Source organism: Netta rufina, assembly GCF_964035555.1.
Source record: "Netta rufina genome assembly, chromosome: 2".
Lineage (NCBI taxonomy): Eukaryota > Metazoa > Chordata > Aves > Anseriformes > Anatidae > Netta > Netta rufina.
The window spans coordinates 145135714-145147976 of record NC_140124.1 but is presented as its reverse complement, the minus strand read 5'-3'; the positions used below and the strand labels follow the sequence as shown (position 1 = coordinate 145147976).

At 40.4% G+C, this 12263-nt stretch overlaps 1 protein-coding gene across 2 annotated transcripts in view; it reads left to right on the top strand.

The window, feature by feature from the left end:
* The window catches only part of SAMD12 (sterile alpha motif domain containing 12), a 169148-nt gene that overhangs the window by 76827 nt on the left and 80058 nt on the right, over nt 1-12263 (top strand). For both annotated transcript variants that reach the window (XM_084282554.1, XM_084282555.1), the window contains one exon: nt 4827-4967. In XM_084282554.1, coding sequence (XP_084138680.1) covers nt 4827-4967 — 141 coding nt within the window. The remainder of the gene's footprint in view (nt 1-4826; nt 4968-12263) is intronic.

Below are 12263 nucleotides of genomic sequence, written 5' to 3'. Positions count from 1 at the left end.
CTGTGATCTGACTATTTCAAGTAGAAAAAAGCAGTGAACTAGAATTATGAATATGTTAATGGAACTAAAGAGATAAATACAAAAGCAATATGTCTGAAATTGTTCTATACAAAAACCAGAGAGGCACATTATTATCAATTAAGTAAGAATATGCAATCATTTCAACAACAATTTAAAATAGTCTTTCTAGCATGGAAATATTTTTTTCAGGTTTTCAGCTTGGATAATTTAGGGGTTTAATGAATTCTGTGTTCCTGTTTTTCTAAGTTTGTCATCCAGAAATATGATCAAATGATGGAGGTTTACAAATCATGAAAGCAACAGATAAGCTGATTGTGGAGTTGTTCACCAAATACTGCAATGCAAGAGCTAGGGAACACTTGAAGCAGTCAGTAAGAAATCAATATAAAACAGGCAAAAATGGGCAGTGAGCTTCTGGAATTTGCTATCCCAAGAGGCCGCAGAGGCAGACAGTATCAGCAGGATTAAGAAGACAAATTTATGAACATCAGGACAATATGTAGGTGCTAAAAATGATGTACTCTCTAGTATCCCTAGTGTAGCTGGCACAGTTCAAGGGGAATGACTTCAGACAGTAACCCTTTCGGTAGCTCTCCCTAAATACATCTCTGAATATAAAGCTGGATGAACTGCTGGTCTGGCAGTAAGGCATTTTTAATGTCCTTGCGTTCTCTGTCCTGTTCTTTCTTTCTCAGTTAGATTCTATGCTCCACGGTCAGTGAACTGAATATTTTGTCTTGATATTCATGTATGCCTATCAGGTTGTACTTAGAAGACAAGATCACCTTTCTTGGCCATGTTTCACACACACTGTTTGTTCCCACCCTTGGCTCATTATCTTATCAACTTTAAATTAGCCATAGTTCTCTTCAAGGTTTTGCATGAGATCAACCTCCTACTATTTGCTCTTGCTTTCCTGCATTTCTTCAGTTCTTTCTACACTTAATAAACCCTTTCTTCCTTAAGCATTCACCTCCTGTACAAGTATACTTTCAGGTCTTCCAGCATGGTCTCCCTCTAGATGTCTGTGAACTGTCAGCTTCACAGGCTCAGGGAAAAGAAGAGGAGCAGTAGGCTGTACCCGTGCGGGGAGGTATGAGCATTTGTGATTTGGTACAGCCGACCGCGCCACATTCCTTGCTCTAGGGCCAATGCCAACCTCATTGGACCAATGCTTATACTCATATTAATGTTCTGTGGCATGCAATGTTTCTCCCTCCACTTAAATTTTCATCTAATCCCAGCTTGATCAGATGAGATCTGCAACAGCTAAGTCATATTAGAAGAAATTAGGCCATCAATCCATTATTAAGCTGGAAAGTATTTTATATTCTGTGTCTGCCCTCGGGGTGTCTCAGAACGTTCCATGGCTGTTCCTTCCTGACTGTGCGAGGGCTGGGTTTTAGGTGCTAAAAGATGCATAAAGATACTGAGAGTTGCTTTTTTTTTCAAAAAGCATTTGGTTCCCTGCCGTGCAGGTAACATGAGCCAAGGCCTACGTGTTTGTGACTACAATCTTTATTGTTCTGCTGGCCAAGAGACTTTTGAAAAAAAAATCTCCTAATGTCTTTTATGCATGTAGCTGCTACTTCTACATATATATAAAATAGCCTTGAAAGAGGTAGGAGCCATTCTTTAGTTTTGGGAACTTTTCCTGAGATATAAGGAATACTCTGCTGAGATACTTGCGTCCTAGCAGAGATCAGTGAAAGGTTTTGAAAACCTTAATGCTTGTTACGTGTTCTGCTCTTGATAATTTATTCTGTCCAACATGCTCTGAGAATTAAAAATCTAGCCCCAATGGTTTCTGCATAGCTGTCTCTTTTATCCCCGATGCTTGCCAGAATGACCATCTTTTGTGTATGCTTATTAATTTTCTTCATTACTCTTCTCTTTTTCAATGAAAATAGATCTTAATCTTGAGATCCTTCATGAAGGTTGAGCCACAGCAGCACAGAATAGCAGAGATTGGAGGGCACCTCTGGCAATCATCTAGTCCTGTCCCTGTGCTCAAAGCAGGGCCAACTAGAGCCAGTTGCTCAGGACCTTGTGAGTCAGGTCTTTAGAATTTCCAAATAGACTCCACGACCTCTCTGGACTTCTAAGCTCAGTGTTCAACAACCCTTAGATAGTCCATAGCATTTTTCAGATATGTACAGTACAGGAAGCAGTACAGTGAAGCTTCTGAAATCATTAGCTGATCATTAGGACCTTGGTCTTAGTAACTAATTGGCTTTGATGACGCCAGTCATTAGCTCTATCTTTTCGAAGTCATGACTTGGTACCAGTATAATAAATTATTCCAGTTCTGACTTGGGTTTTGTTATTTTGAGTATTGAGAGGGAAGATAGTATGGGGAGGACTGGATTGTCTTAGTTCAGGTCACTTTCTGCATTCTGGAAATGCCATCTTCTGCCTATTGATGATTACCTTCTTGCCTCATCACTGCCTCAACAGGTCACAGTTGGATTTGGTGCACGCAAGGGTTAATTTAAGGCAGCTTGTAAAAGCTGCTGCAAATAGTATGAGTCAAAGACATTTTTTTCTGATGGCATTGTGCTTTGAGCCAAAGCCGCAGAGGAACTGGCATGCCTGGAGTTGAAAAGAGATGTCTCTGTGTTGTGCACACTCAACTTCCAAAGGCAGCGACTGGGGTAGAAAACAGACTTGAATATGAAATAAAGAGGTGCCCCCGAGGAAGTAAAGAGTGGTGGCTATATCCACGGCCAAAAAGAGGTGGAGGACACTGGATGAGATACATGGCCTGGGTCTGTCCTTTCATATTACTATTGCTGACTCCCTGCCCTAAGATGACATGGATGTTGGCACTCTTTAAACTGATGGTTTGTTTATTTTTTTGTTTGCTTTCAGTTGCTAGATTGACGTTACAGACCATACTGTTAGGCTGCTGTACATCCTTTGTAAATTGCTTTAAGATGTTTTAGTGTGATAAGGCGACATAAAAATTGAAGTCATTATTACTATCTCTATCACCAAGGGAATTGGACAGCTGGCATTGATCCGCAAGGAACTAATTTCCATAGTTTGTTATTACATTAACCCGTAGAGTTCTTCTTGTTTATGATTTCAAAGAAAGTTTTCCTAATCAAAAGGTCATCCTCCATGGTATTGCATGCTTGAGAGACATCGAAGGGCAGGAAATGAATGAACCCTGTCATTTTTCATTTGATCAATGAGATCTTGCATTGTTAATAATAATATCCCAGCACTTTACATTACATTTACATCATATCAAGATCCTAGCAACCACTTCACAGAACTTTTTATGGGTGAAATGTAGCAGTTAGTGAAGGGGAGGTTGCTAACTACTGGGTTTGGGGCAAATTTTGTGTGTCCCCTTAATTAATTGGTGGTTAATTTATCTCAAATTCTTTAATTAAAATAATCATAAAAATCCTGTACCCATATTGCTGTTTTGTAAAGAAAGAGATTGAATAAGGTCCTTATCTTGCTGTGTTGAGTAATGCTTTATGATGAGCTAAATTGCACCATTCATCCAAAAGCCCCACTAATGGCAGCACAGAGGCTGCTGTGTTGGGGAGAGAGTAACTTGTTCTTCACCATCCTCTTCTGCTTTCAGAATAAAACCTGAGAAATCAAAGGGATTTTTAATAATTAAAAGTGGTTGTTGTTAGAACTGGAGAAAGTAAAAAGTTCGGTTTAAAAAGTTGAACCAAGCGTCGTGCCATTTTCTAAGGTGGCATTGGTGTAGCTCCAGTGTGCTTTGCCAGCATCGGCCAGGGCACCTGTGGATAGATGAACACAGACATTGGGAAATAAGGGGCAGTAGAGGGCCACAGGACTCTCCTCCCTGTATTATCTCACAAAACTGGTGAAAATGAAGGAGAATAAGGTTTGTTTGTTTGTTTTTGCCTAACATAAAGCTCTGCGTGATGCTTTGGTTCTCTGCTTGGCCCAAATACTTCTCCAGTGTTGGCTCTGCCAGTGTGCAGCCTTCCTCCTGTTTGCTCATGGCATGAAGATGCCCAAAAGATGGAGTCAGAGTTCCACTAGCAGAAAGTGGGGAGTGGGGATTGTTTTTAACATCTACAATCTGCATGGGACCGTGGTGCAACATTACCCTAATGGAGAAGCTAAGTCATGAACAGAGAGTTCAAAGCCTGCAAAGACTGTAATAGGGCAATCTCTGTAGCTGGGCAAACAGCTTTTTCAGGAATGATTTAGATACAGATGATGTATGGGGATATATAAGGGAAGTCTCTGGCTCTTTCTTCTGTTCTGCTGTGATAGGTTACTGCTTAGAGGGATTTGGAAGGCTGGATCTCCAAGTATAGGGCTCTCCTGAGAGGTGTTGCTATTACACTATAAACATGTCTGAATTGCAACAACGGTCATCCTCAGCGTATCTAAAAATTGATTAAATTGGTCAAATTTCACTTTCACTGGTGGTTTCTTGACAGTAATTTACATGTTTGATAATAGGTGAGGGCCTGTTTAGACACCTGGACCAATTGTAGACTTCTGGGGGAGGCCAGCTGGCACTCAGCTACAGCAGTTGGTCATCTAAAATGGCACCAGATACCGATTTTCCATGTCCAAATGGCTCACAAAGTATCAAAACAATATATAAAGTCAAGAGAAAGGGGAAGAGTGGAACACAGATCTCTTGACAGTAAAACAGTACCTAACTGAGGAGACTATCATCTCAGACTGAAGTATTTCAGGGCTGGGAGTTTTTGCTGTAGGAAACTAGCCCATCAGAGTGAGAATATTACATTAATGGAAATCCTTGTGTGATTTCTCTTTCTGACTTTTGCATCCAGGCCGTGCTTTGCTGAGACTTACTGACAAAAAGCTTGAACGAATGGGCATTGCCCAGGAAAGCCTGCGACAGCACATTCTGCAGCAAGTCCTTCAGCTGAAGGTGAGAGAAGAAGTCCGAAACCTCCAGCTGCTTACACAAGGTATGAAAAATAATTTCGGTGTGGGCAGCTCTTGAGATCAGGTAGGAGAAGTTTGCCTGAGGGAATAAAAGGTGACTTGACATTCTGCAGCAAGAAATGATGTGTGAAAATGCCTCGTAGATTCCACATGCTTCCCAAGTTGGGAACAAAAGGTAAAATAATGCACAAACAAACAGAGATGTTCAGTTGCCTGTTTTGCATGATGAGTAGGCTTCATCTACCACTGATGGTGGTCTCACTTAAATGTCTGCTTACTAACATGAAAATAATTACGTATAAAGGGAACAAGAAGAGAACATGCTGTCTTTATAGACACTGTACATTTTGCATTAATTGTTTACTTTCAATGTGAGATAAAAGAGTAATCTCTGTAACCTGTTTTATGGTAAGAGCTGTCAGTGGAAAATTACCTGTTAGACTCAGCTTTTTGCAGATGGCTGATTCCTTTTTCATGTTGGAGTAATTTTATTGACTTGAATAGAGTTGCTTCTAATTTATGCTGCTAAGAAAAAGCAAAACTGGGCTCAATATGGAGATCTTGATTAGGAGACAGAGAAGCAGGAGTAACAAAAAAGCTTGTACATATTTTCAAAATGAGGTTAAGATGTTTCATAATGACTTGCATTATTAGTTTTCTATTAGGGCTTTTTAACAGCTGTGGTAACACAGAAGAAAAGCAGTCATTGTGGTAACAGTGTAAAGTAACATTTATACATCTTTTGATACATATCTGCAGTACTTTCTCAATGCTAAACATTGTTTGGTAGTCCAGTGAGATAGCATAAACTACACGCTTCTGTGGCGTTTTGGTTCAGTGCCTGTAATATGTCACATCGTATGAAAAAAATAGAGTTCTTCAGTACATGCAGTATATTTTTAACAAAACGTCCTTCACACATGACATTATGTTCCCGATTAAGCCTTTCTCACTGTGTTTGGGGAAAAACTCTCTGATTAGTTGAGTAAGCTGCGTTTTATCTGAAAGAGCTGAACAGTTCCTTCAGGCTCGGTGTCTTGTGGATTGTGATGAGAAGCTCGAAGGGCTCCTTTATATCACCATGATCTGTGAATATGACTTCACCTCGTCTTTTGTCATGTCAAAGGCAGTGCTCACGCTGAAGCACCAGTGTGTTCGCCAGATGTGTAGAGCCCTCTTCCCTTCATCCATTCATCTTTTCATCCATTATTCCTACATCCTTTTCTCTAGTATTCTCTGAGTTCTCTCTTCCCCTACATAAGAAGAGTTATTGGAGAGTTTACAGGCTGCAAAGTTGTGGTTGCCAGCCATCACTGCCGTAGGCTGGGTTATGGAAGTAAACTCTACTGATACGGGACAGCGGAGATCCAGGAGCTGTAAATGTGGGTCAGTCGGTCACCGTAGATAGATTTCTGCATGAACCTGTATTTAGTATTGAGGACTGTGTGTTTCCAGCCTTCTCCTTTTCTGTTTCTCTCTGGCTTCCCTCCGGACACATCAACTATGAGTCATGATCAGTCAGACAGCGGTGACTGCTATTTCAAGGAATTTAGTGAAGCATCCTTTGAGATTTAATCCTTGTCTGTGCAGTTGAAGATACAAATTTGGACTTTGGTAAGGGCATGAATAAACACATACTGAACTATGAAAGAAAGTTCAGCAATTGATGTATGGGTGTGTGTTTAATGTAGTCTCTCTCTGCCTTGTAGAGAGAGCAGTGTTGCTTAGTCTGATCATATAAAGGCATGCCATCGTGTGCTTTATGAAAAACAGCACAAGCTTACAAAAAGCTGATGGTCTGCAGCTCCTGCTGTCTTCCCCCAGCATGGCACTAGCCATTGTGCTGCACTGAGCTCTGTTTTAACCTCCTTAAATAGAGCAGGAGTTACGGGGCTGTATGGCTGTCCACTGAACATTCCCTCGTGCATCAGGTCTGTGTTAATCATGTGATCCCAGAGCAGGGGGCGATGAGTGATAGGTTGACAGCAGTGTTTCTATCCCTTATCACTTCATTTGCGCCAAGCTGGAGTGTATCTGTTGAGAGTGCCTGTTTGCAAGTACTAAGGTTAAGATGCATTTTCTCAAACAAGTGCAGTCTGTAAAACTGGATGTCAGTTTTTCTCTGAAACTGGTTCTGTCCCCTTGCCCAGTTTCTTCAAACAGTGTCCACACTTGCTACGGTTTATACATTCCCAATCAAGGTTGTTACTGGAATAGATTTCCCTAAGTGTTTTTCTGTTTTGGAGATTTTTTCTCTGAAGAGTAACAGATTTGCATGCCAGAAGTTTCTGCTTTATGAAAATTCCACCTGCAAAATGCAGCCCTCAGTGCCGCAGTAGCTACACTGTCCTCTGCTGTCCTCCAAAATGTCCTCAAAAAACGGGAAAAAGAAAGCCCTCTTGTCTCTCAATGCAGAGCTCAAGAGATCTTTAGGTAAAAGAAGCCACTAAAAATCCTTTCTGAATTCATTTAGCACACCAGCTGGGTTACAAGCAGTGAGGTCCTAATTCAGAGCCCATTGATGTCTGCAAAACGACTTCCACTGACTTTACTTCGTATCCTGATTGAAGCTGGAGGGGACAGGGAGCGTTTCAAAAAAGCATTATGTAGTATTTATCAGATATTTTAAGTGTTTTTGTGTTCTGTTGGCTACAGAGAAAGTTAACCTCATTTTAAAAACTCAACAGAGAACTAGCATTCTTTTCCACTCCTGTTTTAGAAAATTACTTAAAACTGCTTCATTCTTCTTCATTCAGGACACACCATCCAGTCTGTTCTGGGGATCTTAAAGCCAGAATAGTATGTGATTGTGTAATTGAAGACTTGTCTCGAGTTTTAGGAAGACTTTTCTTTGGAGTAAGGACTGCCTGATTGAGGCTATTATCTGCAGAAATGCTATTCCAACCTGCTCTAGGATAGAAGGGTACAGGCCCAACTACTGATCTCTGCTTTTTTCCTAGACTTAGTGATGTTGAGGAACTAATTTGACAAAATACCTTCCAGTGTCTCTTAGGGAGAGCTGCACACTGCTGGAAACACCATTGTACTGTTTCCACTCTAAACCTAAGTTGAAAGATCTTTTCTTTTTTTTCTTTTTTTTTTTTTTTTTTAAATCCTTACATAACTACACAAAGAAGTTATTTTGAGATTTTTCAATGTGAATCCTGGTTTTGGCTAGCATAGAAGAGACTGTCCTCAAAATGGTAGAACAATGCTATGTGTGATTCTCTGCAAAGTATCCACAGACAGCCATCTGCTAATAGGGCTGAGCTTATCAGGCACTTTTGAATTTAGATTAAATTCAGATACCTGCATTCAAGATGACATTGGAGCCACTCCTGTGCTTCTCTCTGAGTTTCATATAGGGCAAAACACTACTTGAATATGCTGCCTGGCCACAGGATGTGCCATTTTCTTATAAAAAAAAAAAAAAAAATCGAAATAAAAAATCTCCAGCCAGCAAAATGTGTTAGAATAAGGGTTTATGTTTCAGTGAAAAGCTTCACAGATGTTGATACCTGTTGACATTATTTCTTCAGTAAGTTTTATACTCATCCTGCCCTGGTGCTAAAGTGCTGAAAAAAATATGTACCCATTGGTAACCACAATAAGATGAACTTTTTTCCTTCCTTCATTTTCCGAACTAGTCCCATTCAAAGTGCATTGTAATGTCCTAGAATTTATATTCTTTGAGGAAAGGAAGTAGAGGGCCTTCAAAGGTGCATCTCATCTTCTGAGGAAAGACGAAGCAGGAGCCACGTGTTCCAGCGAAGGATGGTTCATTGGGCATTAGAGGAAGGTCTTAACAGAAATATTGCTTTCAGGATCAGTGTGGTGAATAAACCAGGACTACGAATCCCACCCCACTGGAACCTGTTATAAGGATTTTTGTAGTATTAGCAGCCTCTTAGTACTAGAGTAAAGGCAGGCATGATCAAGCAAAAAAAGTTTGAGCTGTTTGGCACCAAACCCTCCCAGCCTGTCAGAAACATTACCCTAATTCCTGTTCACCTTGTCCGCTTTTTCCTTGTGAGTATTGAAGGTGGGAGGAATTTGAACGCTGCCTTTCCAGCTTGCACGACCGCGTCTGAGGACGTTTGTTGTCGTTTTCCATAATCAAAGCCTTAAAGTGCTAGACCTACTCCCATTGTCTGAGTTCCCACATAGGGAAGACCTTCCCCGTTGTGATGGGTCCTGTACACAGCACGAATGGCTGGGAATTACACACCTGCCTGAAAGGGGATTCGAGCAGTGGGAAGATCTGAGAACAGAGGGCCTTCTGAAGTGCAGGACTGGGAGGGCTTTTGGAATCCAGAGAAGATTGCAGCTTGCCGTCCCCCTGCTGTGTAGGCTTTATGGATACAGCAGTATCTGAGCTGTTGTTGTCTACTGTCTTTTATGTCTCTTAAAGAACCGTTTCTTGGGATCAGGACAACTCTGTCATCCTTGTAAAGAAGTCTGAACAGCTGAAGTTCGTGATAGAGGGTGATCCTGTTACACTTCCAGGACATACTGTTTTCTTTCCTGGGTACATTCTGGACTCAAGGTTTTGGCATCTAAGGAATCAGGAGTTCCTTCCACCAGAAACACTCCTTTTCATGTCTGTAAAAAACAGCAGATGTTGCCTCTGTGTGCAGTCAAGGTAGGCAGTGTGTTTGCCTTCCCAGGCAGCTGATGGGAGGAAGTGTGTAAGACTTGTGGAATTTGGGTTTCATGTCCCTGTGGTGGTGTTTGGAGCCATGAGGCATTTGAAATGTTGTCTGTCCTCTTACCAGGCACCCGTTTTCTTTTGTTTTCATTATCTTGACCTCACCTTTTTTCTTTTCCTTAAGTGGAAGCTTCCAGCTAGTCAGGAAGAGCCTTTCTTCTTCTAGCACAAATTACTATGCAAATGTTTCTTGCATATGCTGCATACATGGCATCTATCCAATGCACAGAAAAAAACACTTGATAGTTCAGAAAAGCTCCAGCAAACTTAATTCCCAGCTGATTTCCTTTGCTTTGTGCTCTTGTTATGCTCCAAAATCTCTAAGAGACCTCATAAATTGAAAATAAAGAATAACATCGAAATACTGGCAGAATTTGTCCAAAAGTCCAGGGATAAACTACTCTATTCCAGGACTCAGAATGGTAAATTGCCTGGTTATAGAAAAAGAAGTTTTAATCATCTTCTCCATCCTGGTTTATTTTCACTATATGTCCTTACCCCTCTCACTTCCTTCCGTTGTATGTTGTCTCCTGTGCCGCTGTAGGAATCTTAGCACTTGTGCTAAGTGCTTAACACTTCTCTTCCAAGACCATAAAACGACTTTGTTGCCATCCTGGAGTACAAAAGAGCAGTCTTTGTTGTATTTTTCTCCTAGTCAAGGACATATGCAGCACTTAAAGAGGAGACTTGGTAGTTAGAAGCTGTGGTTGTTTCTGAGAGGTTTTTCAGGTTTTAGGCACTGTTAAGTTTTCTGAAAATCGATTTTTTTCAGGTTACAAGTATGCACTGAGGGTTTCTCTATAGTTTTCATTTGCTTTAGCTGTAGTAGAATATTGTATGTGGAGTGTCTGTTTGAGCACAGATAAAATGTTTAAAATACATGCTTCGGTGATGATGAATATCAAGTTCCATCTATGGCATCTGTTATTTGAATTTCATGTTTCTGGTTTCTAACCTGAAGAATATACTTCACAGTGCAATCAACAGTCCCTGATAGACCATTGAATTGCTGTGGTTCTAATAGTTACCTTTTAGCTGTTGCTGTGATGCTAATATATATACATGTATATATTCTTATGAAATCACCAAGATAGCCAGCTGACAAAGTTCCAGTACACTGGCCAATACCTTGTAGTGCAGTCTGGATGTGCTTAGCACAGAATTGCCCTTCCATATGCACAGCATATTATGTTGGAGTTTGAATAAGGGAAAATGTATGCAGCTCTGAAATTTGTATTGATGAACTTCTACAGCAAGATCTTAGCTGTATAATACTATTAGACGCTTGCATTTTTATATGTTTCTATAAATGATATTGCAACTTAGTCTAGCGGGAATGCAGTTTTATCCATTTTGTACGATTGATTGCAGTTGTCTTGTTTTCTTACTGTTTTATTAATGTTTGTTTTTTTTTCTCATTCCTGCTTTTCAAATTTCTTAGAAGTCAGTATGCTGGAAAATTAGGTGTGGAGAGTTTGGCCCTTCTAAGCTAATCCATACCTAAAACTGTCTTATGTGTTGAATGAATAGATCTTACATACATATTTTTATATATATGCATATTTCCCCACTCATGTGTAAATTGGAAAGAGAAGAAACAATTTTGCTAAAAGGTTTAAGAAAAAAAATAGAATATTGCTGTTTGTGCTGTGACCAGTCATGAAAGACTTTCAACCAAATAGGAAAGTTTTGAACAGTCAGAGGCTGTGATTTACCAGCAGCTGTTAGTGATCAATGCCAGCAGAAATGACTTGTTTTCACCCAGCTGAAAAGAACAGGCTGTTAAAAGGGATTCCAGCAATAGGTACAGTTGTTCACACAGAATTTAAATAAATCACGTCTACATATTGTAAGATGGTGCCATTTGCAATGTAACATATTTGTCATTTCTAATGAGATTTTCCAGAAATCGGGCCTAGAATAAAATTAGGATTGATAGTTGTTTTATGAAATAAATAATCAGGGCCCTAACTATACGTTCCTTCCTACCCCTTGGAAAATACATAGGAATTTACACTGCTGGGCTTGTGGTTGATGCAGTCTTCATCAGCTAACACCTTTGTGGTCAATTTGAGTGAGCAGAGCTGGAAGTAAGAGGACAAGTAGTGTCCTTCTGGCTCAGAAGAGTATCCCACTTCCAAATGCTCTGTCTCTGACAGAGCCAAGAACCCTGTACTCTCTGTGGTCTCATCCCCTTGTGCACCCCACCATCCAGAAGTACTGCATTAGGAAGAATCCCTGCCTAATTCTTTTGCTATCCATGTAGTATCTGTCTTATTTTGTCATCTTTGTAAGTTCTTCACAATAAATCTTTTTTTTACAAATGGAAATATGGCATCCTCAGTGGAGCCAAAACTGCCAAAGCCTACCTTTGTGTGCCTTTGGTTGGGACTCTTCTGCCTTCTACAGAGACGAAGTAATCCCACTATTATGTGTGTGCAGTAGTAGCCATGCATCCTCTAAATTTCACGTACAGACCAGTCACATCTCAAACACGTCAGAGGAATTGTTCCTGTTGCTCTCCATTGATTATTGTAGAAGCTCAGGATGTCTGTCAGGTGTATTTGTCTACAGGGCAGACTACTAATATTAGGTGAGATCAATTCCCACT